Source organism: Schistocerca piceifrons, chromosome 1 (assembly GCF_021461385.2).
Source record: "Schistocerca piceifrons isolate TAMUIC-IGC-003096 chromosome 1, iqSchPice1.1, whole genome shotgun sequence".
In the NCBI taxonomy this organism is placed as follows: domain Eukaryota; kingdom Metazoa; phylum Arthropoda; class Insecta; order Orthoptera; family Acrididae; genus Schistocerca; species Schistocerca piceifrons.
The window spans coordinates 980,713,330-980,732,473 of NC_060138.1; the positions used below are offsets into that span (position 1 = coordinate 980,713,330).

At 42.9% G+C, this 19,144-nt stretch overlaps 1 protein-coding gene and 1 non-coding gene across 2 annotated transcripts in view; one reads left to right on the forward strand and one right to left on the reverse strand.

Moving 5' to 3' along the window:
* Positions 1–19,144, forward strand: part of LOC124776944 (serine protease inhibitor dipetalogastin-like) — a 382,087-nt gene that overhangs the window by 279,244 nt on the left and 83,699 nt on the right. The window contains exons 4-5 of the mRNA XM_047252169.1: positions 1,637–1,771; positions 4,437–4,610. Coding sequence (XP_047108125.1) covers positions 1,637–1,771; positions 4,437–4,610 — 309 coding nt within the window. The remainder of the gene's footprint in view (positions 1–1,636; positions 1,772–4,436; positions 4,611–19,144) is intronic.
* On the reverse strand, positions 12,193–12,269 carry Trnas-cga. Its single transcript has one exon. It is a non-coding gene; the product is annotated as a tRNA-Ser (tRNA).

The window sequence follows — 19,144 nt, forward strand, 5'->3', positions numbered from 1 at the left end:
TCATTGGCCCATTTTTCAGATCCGAAACGATTACTGCATCACGCTATCTGGACATTCTTCATGAATTTGTGGCGGTACAAACTGCCTTAGACGACACTGCGAACACCTCATGGTTTATGCAAGATGGTGCCTGGCCACATCGCACGGCCGACGTCTTTAATTTCCTGAATGAATATTTTGATGATCGTGTGATTGCTTTGGGCTATCCGAAACATACAGGAGGCGGCGTGGATTGGCCTCCCTATTCGCCAGACATGAACCCCTGTGACTTCTCTCTGTGGGGACACTTGAAAGACCAGGTGTACCGCCAGAATCCAGAAACAATTGAACAGCTGAAGCAGTACATCTCATCTGCATGTGAAGCCATTCCGCCAGACACGTTGTCAAAGGTTTCGGGTAATTTCATTCAGAGACTACGCCATATTATTGCTACGCATGGTGGATATGTGGAAAATATCGTACTATAGAGTTTCCCAGATCGCAGCGCCATCTGTTGTTGAAAATTCTAACTACTGTAATTTCAAAAGTTTGTCTGCCTGAAAATGTACTGTTGTCCCAAGCATATTGCAACAAACGGTGCATTTCTATCGCTGCTCGTTTAGTTTTTATTGCCGTTTCAAATATACCGGTCATTTTTGAAACACCCTGTAGACACATGAACAAAATCCTAACACTGCAGAAAAGAGCAATCAGGACCATCCATCGACTAGGATACAGAGATTAATGTAGGAAAACCTTTGTACAACATATATATCTAACAGTATACTCCTTGTATTTGTACAAATGAATACCATTCTTTGTGGACCATAAAAATAATGAAGCTAAGTGCTCTGATGTGCATACCCATAACACAAGACAAAAAGATTGCTTGTTCAGAAACAGAACTAAACTAAAGACAACAGATCATAGTCCTTCGATAAATGGCCAGATATGGTTTAACAAACTGCCAAGTGCTATAAGATACCACAGAGGTAAAGTATTCAAAAGGGAATTAAAATCATTCTTAACTCTCAAATGTTTGTACTCACTGAATGAATACTGATATTAAAATGTAGGTATTCTTAAATATAGGCCTGCCTCTTCTATCTATACGACGTACTATTCTGAGGTGATTGTAATATATATTATTTTTGTAACAACATGCGGTAAATTCAGATACCTATACTATGTAACAACTATATGTTGCATTATGAAGTACTGTACCATATATTGCCAAGTGTGTCACCCTCAAGTGGCTTCTTGTAAATGTGAATTGCAAATTCCTACTGTTTGTACAAAAATTGTATAAAAATGCTATGACGTTTGCAAAAGTCATCAGTTGGTGACTATATGCCAAAAAGACAATAAATAAATAAAAAAAACAACACCTATCATGGTCACGGAAACACCACATAAGCACCAACAATTTTGACGTTCAGATGCACTTAATTCGGACATAATGCACTCACAGTTACACAGAACACCATTCCGACTACAACTGACATTGGAAACATATTGAGGAGATTCCACAGGTCTCATTTGTGGTCAAATACAACAGTGCAACCTGTAGGCTTGGCTAGCATCTGTATTTATGTTCAAGCATGGATTTCTCGCGGTGTCTCCGTATTTTTGTCCAACTACTGTACTTGTGTTGCAGCCAACAGCGTGCAGTACGAGGGTCCGTGCCGCGTGCGCTGCGCCGTCGGCCTCCACTTCGAGCCGGTGTGCGGTTCCGACGGCGCGACCTACCCCAACATTGAGGCCCTCAAGTGCGCCGCCCTCATGGACGGCAGTGAGTACCTCGACTACTCACAGTAACCGCTAGACTAGTGCACCATTCCTTATAGCCATTATTGAAAACTACATGCCACACAAATGCTTACTAAAGTACGAGGGGAGTCATAAGGTTTTAATTACGACCTCGGAAAAATAAAATTTTACAATTATTTTATTGTTTGTTTTCAGTGACGTCTGTAGTCCTGACGCACATTGAAATGGCCTGTTGCCAAATACCTCAGCACACTACTAGAGGTGCCACTGTGAAACTCGAGTATCACGCGGTAATTCGTTTCCTGCAGCAGCGGAAATGCTGCAGCCGTGTCAGGCCAATCTAATTGACTTCCTTAGTCATCATTTTGTTTTGGCTTCTGTAGCAGCGTATTACGGCGCTGGAATTTCAATGTTTACCATTACTGCAGATATGTAGAGGCAAACAATAAAAACTCAATTATGTAACTTTTATTTTGGCCATAATTCTTATATCTGCTCATCGTAAAGGATTGGTCTTATTTCAGGAGTATATTACGTATCTCATATAATGACAAATATCGGCTACGACCTTCGTCTGTTGTTTAAGTATAGGAGTGTAAGGAAACAAGCATGTGAATGTACTATCATTATTGTACCCCTCGGTAATGCCCACTTAAGGAGAGCGATAAAACATAATCAATATTTATGCCAGTTTTTCCGTCTCCTTCTCCTTTCTTACCAAAAATCTCTCATATATTCTTCATCTTCGTCTTTTCTGCCCACTTCTTTTTGTGTTGGCTCAGATATATTGTCTGACTTTTTCTCCTTTTTTTCCTGTCTGTCATGTCTTCTATGGAGATGTTTAGTTTCCTGCCGTCATCCGTGGTTTCCTTTACACAACTGGTTTTCACAGCATTCGTCGTCACCATATTAAAAATCTTGGTCATCCTGTCCTTAGCCATGCTTTATAAGTGTCCATATAACATTGGCCTCTTTATACTGAACGTCTCTGTCTGTACGTGCCGTTCTTTTGTTGATCTCTTTATCGAGCTCTCTTGTTTCTCGACTGGTCCGTAGATGTCTCTTAGCATTCTCCTCTATTTCTTTTCTGTCTCCTCGATTTTGATTCCTGTTGTTTCTGAGGCGTACAAGACCTCTGGTAAGACCACTGTATTATAGTGTCTTATTTGCTATTGACAGAGAAACTACTTTTGTTAAAGAGGTTCCAGGTAAGTCTGTATGCTTTCCGCAGTTTCGTGATCCTCTCTTCGTTCGATGTCGAACTGAATCCTATTTCTTTATGATCATCCTCAGTTATTTGCAACTTTATACATTATCTTCTCATGTTTTCTTCAATAAAATTCTCTTGGGTTTCTGACCTTATCGTATGCGATAAATCTAAGTAAATTTCAGCTGATACTGCATTTATCCTTTATCAGAGTGACTGCCTGTGTTTTGTGTATGTGATATCCAGCAGCTAGTAAGTATGTGAAAACGTATTTCAACCTCCAAGCTCAAAAATAATTATTTATTTACAACCGGTTTTGATCTTCACGTAACGTAATGTTACTTCTTCACCTTAAACGGCAATAATAACACTATGGCGTCCAAATTACTTACACGAAGACGTGGAACCTGAATGTACTAGTCGACGAAGGTTATAGGTTTCAGTACGTACTATTGACGCCGGAAACGAATGATATTTGACGCATCAGTTTTTGTATTGACGCCTCTCAGATCATTACATATGGTTTAAAAATTCCTTCAGGATATACAGAAAGTTCCACAATTCCTATCACAGGCTTCAAGAGGTTATAGATAAAGTGTGGATAAGGAACTAGTGTCCTATACCATTGGGATGGAAAGTAAATTTGGAGTTCGGACCACTGTCAGATTTCGCACTTCACGCTACAAATACAGCAGAGGCCGTGAGCTCTGACCTGTTTGCAGTGCAGGGCACGGACAACGTTTTGAGTAGTCTCGTCGGGTTCTCTTCTAAGTGAGGAAGCACTTCTTTTTCTAAGTCAAAAGAGTGGAGGGGCTGACGATGGCGCAATCTTATGCCGGTATTCGAGAGATACGAAAGTGATCCGATCACGAAATATATTTCATATCCCAACAGTACATTTCCGGAAATGGGTTCCTTATCAAAGCTTTATCTATTTTGTCCCCGATAAAACCCCTAGGAAACTTGTAGTATGAATTGTGAAACAGCCTGAATTTGGGGTGACCTGTCTTAGCTGCCTCACTTCGTATATGTTTCTAGTAACTCGTATTTACCTATAACCTTTCCTCCTCGTTATTATACCGATCGTTCCGAGCTGACTGGAGGATGTAAAGGTAAACTCTTTCTTCCTGCGCAAGGAACGCAGAATCAAATCCGTCTATTGGTGTATGACCCGCGAGTGAACGGTCCAATATGTATATTGTTTTTAGGAGAGTTCCCACAATTATACATGCGATCGGCTGGAGGTTAGCACTTCACATACACGTTCGTGGATGACTTATGTAGCAAGATAAGATGACGAAGTATATATGGCTCCCCTGCGCACAGCCTTAAATAAAATAACTCAAAGACAACTCACGTCAAATAAACTTGTTGAACTATGTACCGACCCAATTAGGAATTAAAGAAGATAGAGAACAAAAGTTACTACCCGTTACTTGAAAGCATGTCTAAGCTTCATTACGTATATGATGGTTTCCAGATATCACGATGGCTGGGACCGGCGCATGCGCAGACGAGGCGGGCGCCGTGGCGGCGGCGGAGTGTCGCGGCGGAGGTCCCGGCAGGGCGCATGCGCAGCAGCCCGTCTGCGCCAACAACGGCGTCACCTACCCCAGCCTAGGCGCCCTGCTCTGTCTGCGACAACACAATCCCAGTGAGTGTGAGCGTAGTCCTTCACGCACAGCCAATCGCTCCTTACGAAGGAAGGAGGAAGATTAATTCCGTTTATTAACATTAACAGCTTGTGCTCTATTGGTTAGCCGCGCTGCCTCTAGATCGCAGAGTTCTGTGCATCTCCGTGTAGTGTATTTCCATAAAAGCCATTCTAGACTTCCACCAAAGAAGTGAGTTCCTATTTAGACACGAATTTTCACAGCGTTATCGGTCGACTGAAGTTACTGAATGTGTAACTGGAATACAGTGATGTGACAAAAGTCATGGGATATCGTGTCGGACCCCTTTTGCCTGTGTAGTGCAGCAACTCGACGTGGCATGGATACAACAAGTCGTTAAGTTCCTCGCAGAAATACTGAGTACTGAGTTATGGCCCTACACAGTTGCTCATACACTACTGGCCATTAAAATTGCTACTCCAAGAAGAAATGCAGATGATAAACGGGTATTCATTGGAAAAATATATTATACTAGAACTGAAGTGTGATTACATTTTCACACAATTTGGGTGCATAGATCCTGAGAAATCAGTACCCAGAACTACCATCTCTGGCCGTAATAACGGCCTTGATGCGCCTGGGCATTGAGTCAAACAGAGCTTGGATGGCGTGTACAGGTACAGCTGCCCTTGCAGTTTCAACACGAAAACCACAGTTCATCAAGACTAGTGACTGGCCTATTGTGACGAGCCAGTTGCTCGACCACCATTGACCAGACGTTTCAAACTGGTGAGAGATCTGGAGAATGTGCTGGCCAGGGCAGCAGTCTGACATTTTCTGTATCCAGAAAGGCCCGTACAAGACCTACAGCATGCGATCGTGCATTAACCTGCTGAAATGTAGGGTTCCGCAGGGATCGACTGAAGGGTAGAGCCACGGGTCGTAACACATCTGAAATGTAACGTCCACTGTTCAAAGTGCCGTCAATGAGAACCAGACGTGACCGAGACGTGTAACCAATGGCACCCCATACCATCAAGTCGGGTGATACGCCAGTATGGCGATGACGAATACACGCTTCCAATGTGCGTTCACCGCGATATCGCCTAACATGGATGCGACCGTCATGATGCTGTAAACAGAACCTAGATTCATCCGAAAAAATGACGTTTTGCCATTTGTGCACCCAGGTTCGTCGTTGAGTACACCTCGCAGGCGCTCCTGTCTCTGATGCAGCGTCAAGGGTAATCGCAGCCATGGTCTCCGAGCTGATAGTCCATGCTGCTGCAAACGTCGTCGAACTTTTCGTGCAGATGGTTGTTGTCTTGCAAACGTCCCCATCTGTTGACTCAGGGATCGAGACGTGGCTGCACGATCCGTTACAGCCATGTGGATAAGTTGCCTGTCATCTCCACTGCTAGTGATACGAGGCCGTTTGGATCCAGTACGGCGTTCTGTATTACTCTCCTGAACCCACCGATTCCATATTCGCTAACAGTCATTGGATCTCGATCAACGCGAGCAGCAATGTCGCGATACGATAAACCGCAATCGCGATAGGCTACAATCTGACCTTTATCAAAGTCTGAAACGTGATGGTACGCATTTCTTCTCCTTACACGAGGCATCACAACAACGTTTCACCAAGCAACGCCGGTCAACTGTTGTTTGTGTATGAGAAATCGGTTGGAAACTTTCCTCATGTCAGCACGTTGTAGGTGTCGCCACCGGCGCCAACGTTGTGTGAATGCTCTGAAAAGCTAATCATTTGCATATCACAGCATCTTCTGCCCGTCGGTTAAATTTCGTGTCTGTAGCACGTCATCTTCGTAGTGTAGCATTTTTAATGGCTAGTAGTGTAATTGCAAAAGTGTGACTGCTGCAGGATTTTGTACACGAACCGATCTCACGATTACGTCCCATGAATGTTCGATGGGATTCATACTGGGCCATCTGGGTAGCCAAATCATTCGTTCGAATTGTCCAGAATGTTCTTCAAACCAGTCGCTAACATTTGTGGCCCTGTGACATGGCGCATTGTCATCCATAAAAATTCCCTCTTTGAATGCCTCCAAATGGTCTCAGCCGAATAGAACCATTTCCAGTCAAAGAATGGTTCAGTTGGACCAGAGGACCCAGTCCATTCCATTTAAACACAGCCCACACCATTATGGAGCCATCAACACCTTACACAGTGCCTTGTTGACGGCCAGGCTCCATTGCTTCGTGGGGTATGCTCCACACTTGAATCCTACCATCAGCTCTCACCAGCTGGAATTAGGACTCACGCGACTAGGACTAGTTTTCCCAGTCGTCCAGATACCAACCGATTTGGTCAGGAGCCCAGGACAGGCGCTGTAGGCGGTGTCGTGCTGTTAGCAAAGACACTCGCGTTGGTCGTCTGCTGCCATAGACGTTTAACGCCAGATCTCGCCGCACTGTCCTAACGAATAAGTTCGTAGCGTACTACCTCCCACACTGAATTCTGCGGTTACTTCACGTAATGTTGCTTGTTTGTTAGCACTGAAATCTCTGTCCCCGGTCGTTAAGCGAAGGCCGTCGGCCACTGCGTTGGCTGTGGTGAAAGGGAATGCCTGAAATTTGATACTGTCGGCCCACACTTCACGCTGTGGATCTCGGCATACTGAATTCCCTGACGATTTCTGAAATCTAATGCTTGGACGTCGAGCCCCAGCTACCGTTCAGCGTTTAAAGTCTATTAATTCCAGTCGTGCCGCCATATTCACGTCGGAAACCTTTTCATTTCAGTCACCTGAGTACAAATGACACCTTCCTCAATGCACTGCTGTTTTATATCTTGTGTACGCGATACTACCGCCATCTGTACGTGTGCACATCGCTACCCCATGGCTTATAAGCGTATAATTATTTTATTGTTCATAGACTTGTTATTGCCATTTAACCGTTTGTTGTGTAACGAGTCAATTTTTTAAAATCTCATTGTGTAACACAAGTAAAAGGATTTGCGATATGCAGAATTCCGTTGTTTTCATGTTGAAAGTGTGCCTTGATCTGTCCTCCATGCACTAAGTGATATTTCCCGGAATCATACTGATAGTGTGATCTGTTTTACCTGTATCAAGGCAGCGGACCATGATTGAATGCGTCACGTCCACCATGCAACGTCACCAAATTTTTGACTTGATATTCGTGAGAAGATGGTTACGTTAAATAAGGAACGGACAACTTTATAAGTTTCTGAGTTACAAATTATTATTATTCATGTAGATTCCACGGCACCAACTGTTAATGTATAGAGCTAGTACCAGTGGCACCATCTTTTTCAATCACGTTAGACATTTCGTCGAAAATTGAAACGCTTATTGTCTCTTGCCTGTTTTGCAGTCTCGACAGGCTCTTTTAGTCGTTAATTTTTGTCAATTCAGCAGACACACACACACACACACACACACACACGGCCATAATTGCGAGCTATTCACTGTTACCCCTCTACCCTTCTTCTCTTCTTTGTCTCTCTGTGACCGTCGCCGCCTTCAGAATGCCCCACAGGCGTTTACGAAACAGGCAATCTCCACCTGCCTCTCGTACGTTAATCACGTGAACACGACAAAAGGGTACACAGTTGCAAAACATGCGTTTCTCACTTGATAATCTGACTAGCAGAGTACGTTTCTGAAAGATTCCTTTTCTCATGGTACTTCGGTAACTAAGGAATTAAATCGATAACATCGGCATAGAGATATATTAATTTATTTATTAAAATTAATCGTATTTGTGTTAACAAAAATGCAACGTGACATCTTACAGTGAAATAAGCTTAAATTAGAATTTATAGAATTTGCTGAAAAATATACAAAACGCGAATCATTCGCGGCTGGTTCTGTGAGAGAAAGGTAGCGGCGGAAATCTCAGGAGAGATCGAGGAGTATGGTTGAGCTATGTCATTACAAGACAAAGATTTACGAACCACTTTAAGACACAAAAAATTAAGAAATCCAGAAACAATTATGAAATTTTTAACGTGAGCAGTGGTGAGTCTATGCAAAGCAGCGAGGATAAACATGTCGAAAATGAGAGGAACATTGTGAGGAAGTTCGTAAGATCGAATGAGTTGTTACAGAGTAGGAAAGTGTAGATATAAAATCTATGGGGCAAAAGGCCACTTACTTTAGCTTATGGTTGGAAAAAAAGGAACGCAAGGAAATATTTGTTTCTAAAACGATGTCTATAATGAACATGTCACCTACGAATTTTACCTGTGCCAATGACAAACATAAAAGCTGAATGGCTTAGAGAAAAGTGTAGAATTAAAGATAAAGATGACTAAAAATTAAAAAAAACATGGTTCGGAGAATTACTACTGAATGAGAAGTTAACAGTTAACTGAAAAGAGAAGATATTTGGAAAGAATTATTGGAAAGTGTGTGCCATGGGGAACAGAACTGCAGCAAGTCGAGTAATCATGAGTTCAGAGTAATGTGGGAAATGATGGCTGGTGGAGGTCTTAGATGTCTTTTTGATAGAATAATAAAGGATTCAGCATAAGCGAGGCACAATCCTTCTCAAACACTAAAACCCTTAGCCGTATACTATAGTAATATTTAATTCGTTATCCAGAATCTGTGAAATATGGTGAGCCGAGGCAGATTTCGAGGAAAGAAATATAAAGCATATAAATTTTGCAATAATTGCCTACAGTGACTTTTGTGTACTGTGGTACTCAGAAGAACGCAGAATAATACTCAAAGAGGATTTAAGAGTAATCAGCGAAGCATAAATTAGTCCGAGGAGCAACTTCGATGAGTCACGTTGTAATAGAAAGAAATAACCTAGATAACGCTTGCAAACAATGTAAGAATTTGTATTACATTTGAAATTCTGCGGAAGATAAGACCTAAGGTGACGGACGAGTAACCCAAATGTCAGTCATAAATATTTGGGTTAATTTATTTTGTAATAGAAAGAACACTGGACAGTGCTGTTAAAATTGTGTGGGTGCTTGGCGTTACCAAAGAAACGCTTTTGGCACTTAACAACCCCCACCTTTCGACTTCAGTACTCCAAAAGATTCTCTTCCTCCCGACGAAGACGAATGTCAGTCGCCTTAGACTCACAGTGAATGATCTGCTACCTTAACTGTGTAGTTCAACTACGGTACTAGCTTTCGCGTACCGTACTTTACCATTCATACAGTTTCCAGCTGACACGTGACTTTACTCTCAATATAGCACTAGCGCGGATCTAGATGCCGGGTACTCTCCGAGAATAATACCGTAGGATCAAAACGTGAACTTATTTTGTTTTCCTTATTAGGGCCTAAGTGCACGACAAATGCCTCAGTAACTTTAAACACTGTCAGTACCTGTACACCCTATCTGTGCACTAACTCTCTCTAGTATTCACCTGTACAGTAATGTGAGGACTGGGCTGAGATCGAGTAGTCATCTTCTCAAAACTATGTTTCCGCATTCTCCGTAGTGAATTAGGATAATAGTGGAATACCTAAGTATGGATATCCGATAGCAGGTTCCAAGCTCGTTAACTACTGCATCACCTGCCGTAAAAAGTAGGCGTCTTCGTATGGATTGGTTAATAGCCGGGTACTAACCTCCTTTCTATGCCTTCACCCACCACAGCTCGCTTTAACAAGAATTTCGTCCCCCACTACCTAGCAGATACAGCTCATTACAGTATGCTGCTCTATGCCACCCTGTAGACTCCTCTACTAGACGTCCATGCAATGGTGGCCCCTGATATCTGAAGTTTGGTGTTGCACCGAAGTTTCAACGTTGCATTTTTTATTGAGAGGCTTACCAGGGAGAAAGTTCTTTATCTCGGCGCCTGGCTTCCCGGCATTCGTTACGATGTTAATACCCCTAAAATTCATGGTGTATGGTCGCAAAATTCAGTTTTTCTGAAATCTGCATTACGATTCTGTGAAATGTTAGTGATATATCTGTAATGGAAAAATATCCGTGACAGTGAGAATGCTACGATTTATCGACTATCAAGAAAAATCGCTAACATTTCATAATAAGCTACATTTCTAGTACAACTGAAATTCGTCATTTAAAAGACTGGAAATCACAAAGAAATTATACATTATGAGTAGACATATTCTATTGAAAACTTGCTGTCCTGCATTTTTTTGATATTTGATACAGACTTGTTAGTCACTTGCTGATTGAAGTCTGCGACCTCCACCGCGAGATCTCCTTTAGTTGAAAGCATCGCCAAGGCCGACAATGTTTCGTGACTCATAGAGCTGCTCCAGACCGATTTTAATTTTTTTCAAAGTTGAAAAGTATCTTTCTGTTTCGACTGACGCCATGTGAATTGAGAGAATTAGCTTCAAAGGTTTCGAGCTCTCAGTGACTGGGCTGTTGGTTATATTGTAAACTCTGCTAGACTAACGGCACCAGACCTGATCTAAATTTTTGTGCTAGGTAGACAGAAGTACTTCATGACGTAGTGTCAGCTTATCCAGAAGCGTATACACTGAACACATTTTCTTTAAGATATCTTCAGGAAACGTACAACAGTACAGACTAAACTTTTCTGTAAGAAACACTGACGAACTTAATGACGACCTAAGAAACTAGAACGATCTTTAGCCTCGGAAATTATCACATTGTATACGTCCTTTGGTTATCTTTTCCACGCAGTGCTGCCCAACTTCCTTTTCTTAACAGAGCAGCCAGTAGATTCTTTATCACTAGTGATGTCAGGTCCTTCACGTGTCTTGATAATATTCATTTCCGCGGTCGAAACTGCCTTATGGCCATAGCACACATTTGTGTCTTTATGCTGTAGCTGACCGAAGAGAACTTTGACTAACGGCATAATTTTTCCGCAGAATTCCAGCCAGTAATTAAAGCTAAAACTGGAAAGAACTTTTCTATGACCAAGAGTTGGTGAATTGCATTTTCAGTCATTAAAGAGTCATCTTCCAATATGTTATTCATACAGTCAGCAACGTGTTCCTTGCAGTTATAGGCTGTGTAGGCGGATCAAGGTTGATAATTCCGGAGAAGATCAAGGGAAATGCTTTTTCACTACGTCATCAAGGATATGGTCAGCCGTGGGCTGTTTGAGAAGAATCACATATTCTATGTGTAGTGTCCCGGCTTGGGGCAATTTTACAATAATCCAGTGATTCACTCGTAAATAATAAATTTATTGACACAATCAGTTTATTTCACAAACGTAAGTTCTGTGCTCTGTTAGCAGTACAAAACAAATAAGAAAGATTGGTTTTACATTGTTTCTAGCTTCTGGCCAAGTTCAGGTCTCAGGAGTGAAATATGAAGGGAGTTCGAAACTTCCTGGCAGATTAAAACTGTGTGACGGACCGAGACTCGAACTCGGGACCTTTGCCTTTCGCGGGCAAGTGCTCTACCAACTGAGATACCCAAGCACGGCTCACGCCCCGTCCTCACAGCTTTACTTCCGCCAGCACCTCGTCTCCTACCTTCCAAACTTTACAGAAGCTCTCATGCGAACCTTGCAGAACTAGCACTCCTGAAAGAAAGGATATTGCGGAGACTTGGTTTAGCCACAGCCAGGGGGATGTTTCCAGAATGAGATTTTCACTCTGCAGCGGAGTGTGCGCTGATACGAAACATCCTGGCAGATTAAAACTGTATGCCGGACCGAGACTTGAACTCGGGACGTTTGCCTTTCGAGGACAAGTGCTCTACCAACTGAGCTACCCAAACACGACTCACGCCCCGTCCTCACAGCTTTACTTCTGCCAGGTTCGCAGGAGAGCTTCTGTAAAGTTTGGAAGGTAGGAGGCGAGGTACTGGCAGAAGTAAAGCTGTGAGGACGGGGCGTGAGTCGTGATTGGGTAGCTCAGTTGGTAGAGCACTTGCCCGCGAAAGGCAAAGCACCCGAGTTCGAGTCTCGATCTGGCACACTGTTTTAATCTGCCAGGAAGTTTCAAGAAAAATGCTTCTTGAAAATAAAGGAGTGATTTCTTTGACAACTTAAAGTTCTTGGAAAACAACGTAAATAAATCCTTGCGAGAGACTATCCTCTGAAAAGTTCTCTTGCAAGCGAAAACTACTATCTTAGAAATGCACAGTGGGGAGAAAACTAAGACCCCCATCTCACAAGCAACACGAGGATTTCCAGCTCCGAGTTCACAGCCGTAGCAGAGGGTCGCGACGCGCGGTGGTCCCGGGTGGCAAGGGCGACGTCGAGTCCGGACGGCAGCGTAGTGCTGGTGAACTTCTGATTCTGCTGGCAGAGACGGAACTGCCTGCTACTCGCAGGGCGAGGGTAGTTATACCCACGTGGCTGACGACTGCGAGGTAGCTATTGGTCTAGCTATGTGGGCTCGGATTGGCTGAGAAAAATGGCATGGCGGATGCACCGAAAGGTCCGTATATGTGGCGGCCTTAATTGCACTTCTGCGCTCCCTCTGTACTAGCCTGCTTCCTACAGGCCAGGCCAGGCCAGGCGATGTTCGGCTGACTTCGGCCTGTGCGCCTGTGGAGCTGGAGCGATGACCCGCATGGTGGTGCGAAGTTGCGGGTTGCTGGTGCTGTAGGAGACCACGGAAACAACACCCTCCAAAGTAATAAAATAAAAAAATAAAAAAACACATTGCAGTTGGTCGATTCTTATAATATTACCGATGTACATATTTCGCATTAGGATAGAATTTTTCTCAATAGCTTGTACCCCACCAGAGGAACAAGTCATAACGGATTCCGCATCATAGATCAGCGGAATTAATTTTTTTATGCGGGGTCTCATTTATGTTTTGCTTGTCTAAGTCTTCTAACAAACTCGCGGCTAACGGCTGTGCATCATGTTTAGAAGGAGACAGGAAACTCAAGAACTTTTCTATTGCTTTACTTGCTAATATGGAGCAGTGTAGAACAGCCATTTGAAATACATTTTATTATCATCAGTTTAATGCACTAAAACAACTACAAACTCTAATTCCCCTATTTACTTTGAAATCTCTTCTTGGCATACTTCCAAAATAATTCGAAAAAGTTCGTTTTAATTGTTTTGGATGTTCCTTTGAAAATAGGTCCCTTTTCGAAATGAACTTTCAATGCTGCATACAGTTCAGGAAGACGATTCACATTCATCATGAAGCCTTAAGGCCAATTTACTGGAACCACAGAAAGAGATACAATTTATTAAAATGACGCATACCTATTACGCCTAACTCCTTCGTTATACTCCACAATTTTCCATCTATACTGGCTATCCAATTGTTCAGCTATGTATATAGTTTTACATGTGAACAGCTCAAGATTCATGCTTCTTCACTTCGACACTCAGACGAATTATTTCCGTAGCTTCCACTTCCGTCCACAAGAGTTACGCTCCAAACAACAGGCAGACTAACGCATTTTTTAGCTACACAGCTACATAACCAATCACAGTTTTTATGTGTGTCTGCATCTACATGATTACTCTGCAATTCACATATAAGTGCTTGGCAGAGGGTTCATCGAACAACAATCATACTATCTCTCTACCATTCCACTCCCGAACAGCGCGCTGGAAAAACGAACACCTAAAGCTTTCTGTTCGAGCTATGATTTCTCTTATTTTATTTTGATGATCATTCCTACCTATGTAGGTTGGGCTCAACAAAATATTTTCGCATTCGGAAGAGAAAGTTGGTGACTGAAATTTCGTAAATAGATCTCGTCGCGACGAAAAACGTCTTTGCTTTAATGACTTCCATCCCAACTCGAGTATCATATCTGCCACACTCTCTCCCCTACTACGTGATAATACAAAACGAGCTGCCCTTTTTAGCACCCTTTCGATGTCCTTCGTCAATCCCACCTGGTAAGGTTCCCACACCGCGCAGCAATATTCTAACAGAGGACGAACGAGTGTAGTGTAAGCTGTCTCTTTAGTGGACTTGTTGCATCTTCTAAGTGTCCTGCCAATGAACTGAAACCTTTGGCTCGCCTCCCCCACAATGTTATCTACGTGGTCTTTCCAACTGAAGTTGTTCGTAATTTTAACACCCAGGTACTTAGTTGAATTGACAGCCTTGAGAATTGTACTATTTATCGAGTAATCTAATTCCAACGGATTTATTTTGGAACTTATGGGGATCACCTCACACTTTTCGTTATTTAGCGTCAACTGCCACCTGCCACACCATACAGCGATCTTTTCTAAATTGCTTTGCAACTGATACTGGTCTTCGGATGACCTTACTAGCATTACAGCATCGTCTGCGAACAACCTAAGAGAACTGCTCAGATTGTCACCCAGGTCATTTATGTAGATCAGGTACCAGGACGCTTCCCTGGGGAACACCTGATATCACTTCAGTTTTACTCAATGATTTGCCGTCTATTTCTACGAAATGCGACCTTCCTGACAGGAAATCACGAATCCAGTCGCACAACTGAGACAATACCCCATAGGCCCGCATCTTGATTAGAAGTGTCAAAAGCTTTCCGGAAATCTAGAAATACGGAATCAACTTGAGATCCCCTGTCGATAGCGTCCATTACTTCGTGCGAATAAAGAGCTAGCTGCGTTGCACAAGAACGACATTTTCTGAATCCATGCTGATTACGTATCAATAGATCGTTCCCTTCGAGGTGATTCATAATGTTTGAATACAGTATATGCTTCAAAACCCTACTGCAAACCGACGTCAATGATATAGGTCTGTAGTTCGATGGATTACTCCTACTACCCTTCTTAAACACTGGTGCGACCTGCGCAATTTTCCAATCTGTAGATACAGATCTATCGGTGAGCGAGCGGTTTTAAACTCTCTCTCAAACTGTCGATTTCATTATTAATGTCTTGCACAATATTTAAAAGTGATAACGAGCGTCCTAGTTCCTTAGAGCAAGCTTCTCCTCATCAGAAAATTGTATTTCTACAATAATGACATGTAATCTGACGCAGATGTTTTCTAACTATATATGTAACTGGAAATGGAACTCTGAAAAGTCTTAACTTCCCTGAAATACTGTGATCGAATGAAAGCTTTCTCTTAGGATTTTATCCCTTCACTTCAACAAATTACCACCGAAACCTCGTTTTGTAAATTGGAACCAACTGGAATACCTTCTCAGGGTGGATGTGACTTCATATGTTCAGCGAGCTGTCCTGCATCAGAGCTGGAATGCGCTAATCATAGCACATTAACAAAAAGGTTCACTCTTCCGTTCTGCGTCGTGATTATAAGTAGGATGGCTTCTCATTTGTGCCATTGTGGTGCTCTGCATGGAGAATGAACGGGTTATTAATTAACTGTACTTACGAGATGAAATTACTTAATCATATGAATTATTCAAAGGGCAACATCCGTGAGATGCAATCTTTACTTACTAGTCGTTCCTCACACATCCCCACAAGTTCCGTAGAATTTAATCTTTAAGCAGGAAAACTGGATTCAGACAATTACAAGAAAAATGGCGCACATTACCTGAAGCTTAATGCCGTATGTTCTTAAAATAAGTCTTAACAATCCCTAATAATTATTAGTCACAATCACAGTTCAAAATTCGTCCACTGTCGGACGTAATTCTGTCAATTACAAATTTATCGAGGTGTCCGCCCACAATTATATATTCTGGCAATTGCATTCGGTATCTCCAAAGAATATCAGACCGCTTTAATCCCTCTGCGTGAATAAATTACGAAGAGTAAGTCTACTCCATTTTCCATAGAGCGCAACACACTGTTGCAATAGTATGTGGTATGTTATCTCCGACTGCGCGCTATCACGCAGCGTATCATTAATTACAGCTAAATATTTTCAAAATTTCTACAGAATTCTTAGTTTCTTTGTTCACAGAATAAAACAGGTAACTCAATATAGTGGAAAACATATCGCGGAAAAGGTGGTAGCACAGTTACCAAAGGGAGCATTTGGAACCGTCTCTAGTCAGGGAACTGGCATGCAGATTGCAACATCTGTGATTTCAGTGGCCAGTACGCTAAGGGCAGGCCTCGACTCGTCCCTGCTCGACGTGCAATGGGCTGCGCTGTCCGCAGCGAGTTGCCGAAGGAGTGCAAACCCACTGAATTTGGTCCGAGCTCGGCGGCGGTTCTGGGTTCATTACGAGGCAACAGGACGTTGGGTGACCAATGATAATTAATTATAACATATTCAAGGTATATAGGGTGCTACGAAAAGGTACGGTCAAACTCTCAGGAAACATTCCTCACACACAAATAAAGAAAAGATGTTTTGTGGACATGTGTCCGGAAACGTTTAATTTCCATGTTAGAGCTCATTTTAGTTTCGTCAGTATGTACTGTACTTCCTCGATTCACCGCCAGTTGGCCCAATTGGAGGAAGGTAATGTTGACTTCGGTGCTTGTGTTGACATGCGACTCATTGCTCTACAGTATTAGCATCAAGCACATCAGTACGTAGCATCAACGGGTTAGTGTTCATCACGAACGTGGTTTTGCAGTCAGTGCAATATTGACAAAGGCGGAGTTGGCAGATGCCCATTTGATGTATGGATTAGCACGGGGCAATAGCCGTGGCGCGGTACGTTTGTATCGAGACAGATTTCCAGAACGAAGGTGTCCCGACAGGAAGACGTTCGAAGCAATTGATCGGCGTCTTAGGGAGCACGGAACATTCCAGCCCATGACTCGCGACTGGGGAAGACCTAGAACGACGAGGACACCTGCAATGGACGAGGCAATTCTTCGTGCAGTTGACGATAACCCTAATGTCAGCGTCAGAGCAGTTGCTGCTGTACAAGGTAACGTTGAGCACGTCACTGTATGGAGAGTGCTGCGGGAGAACCAATTGTTTCCGTACCATGTACAGCGTGTGCAGGCACCATCAGCAGCTGATTGGCCTCCACGGGTACACTTCTGCGAATGGTTCATCCAACAATGTGTCAATCCTCATTTCAGTGCAAATGTTCTCTTTACGTATGAGGCTTCATTCCGACGTGATCAGATTGTAAATTTTCACAATCAACATGTGTGGGCTGACGAGAATCCGCACGCAGTTGTGCAATCACGTCATCAACACAGATTTTCTGTGAACGTTTGGGAAGGCATTGTTGGTGATGTCTTGATTGGGCCCCATGTTCTTCCACCTACGCTCAATAGAGCACGTTATGATTTCATACGTGATACTCTACCTGTGCTGTTAGAACATGTGCCTTTACGAGTACGACACAACATGTGGTTCATGCACGATGGAGCTCCTGCACGTTTCAGTCGAAGTGTTCGTACGCTTCTCAACAACAGATTCGGTGTCCGATGGATTGGTAGAGACGGACCAATTCCATGGCCTCTACGCTCTCCTGACCTCAACCCTCTTGACTTTCATTTATGGGGGCATTTGAAAGCTCTTGTCTACGCAACCCCGGTACCAAATGTAGAGACTCTTAATGCTCGTGTTGTGGACGGCTGTGATACAATACGCCATTCTCCAGGGCCGCATCAGCGCATCAGGGATTCCGTGCGACGGAGGGTGGATGCATGTATCCTCGCTAACGGAGGACATTTTGAACATTTCCTGTAACAAAGTGTTTGAAGTCATGCTGGTACGTTCTGTTGCTGTGTGTTTCCATTCCATGATTAATGTGATATGAGTAGAAGTAATAAAATGAGCTCTAACATGTAAAGTAAGCGTTTCCGGACACATGTCCACGTAACATATTTTCTTTCTTTGTGTGTGAGGAATGTTTCCTGGAAGTTTCGCCATACCTTTTTGTAACACCCTGTATATTACGTTTCCTAAGCCTAAAGTGATGTACGAAAAGGGGAAATATGAAGTGTGATATAATTGGGATTTGTGCAGCATTGCAACAGTAACACGCACCACCACAGCGTCAATGGACGTATGATGGCTATCTAAATAGTGCTGTAGAGTCGCAACTGTTAACATGTGGATAAATTAAAATGCTACTGTGACTGTGAATGAAGCCCTTACGCAACTACTGACAATCACTGTTCCTCTGGGAACCAAAGATTAACGTAAATAGAAGCGCTACTGTTCGGTCCACCTCATGGATTCGTAAATGCAGCTGCTAATACTGCCAGTCGGGGCGGTAGAAATTTCCAGTACGTATTTCCCGCAAGCCTGATATTAGTGATTACGGATTTCTTTGGCGAGCCTGTAAACACCCCCGCGATTTAATAAACGCCAAGGGGACACCTTTCACCCTTGATTTGAAATGTAGCCTCCTGCGTTTCGGTTTAACATCGCCGCAATGGTTGTCTATCTGCTACTGCACACTAAACTTCACTTAACTGTAAAGGAAGTGTCATTACCAGTGACACAAGGAAGGCTTAAGCCGACTACCTATGATACTCGTACTTTCTGTATGAATAATTTGGTTTATAAGTACCAGCGAATGTAGCGTAACATTTATGAAGACCAAACCATCAAGCAGGGCGAATAATTTAATTAATTTTTTGTCGCAGTGTGTGTGTGTGTGTGTGAGTGTGTGTGTGTGTGTGTGTGTGTGTGTGTGTGTGTGTGTGTGTGTGCGAGAGACAGAGAGTAAAAAGGAAATAAAAATATTGGATCATAATTCGCTTTTATTGAGAGCTCAGTGCCTGTGTTTGTCCTATTGACGTCCCATCTCCACGCCACGTCCTTTGC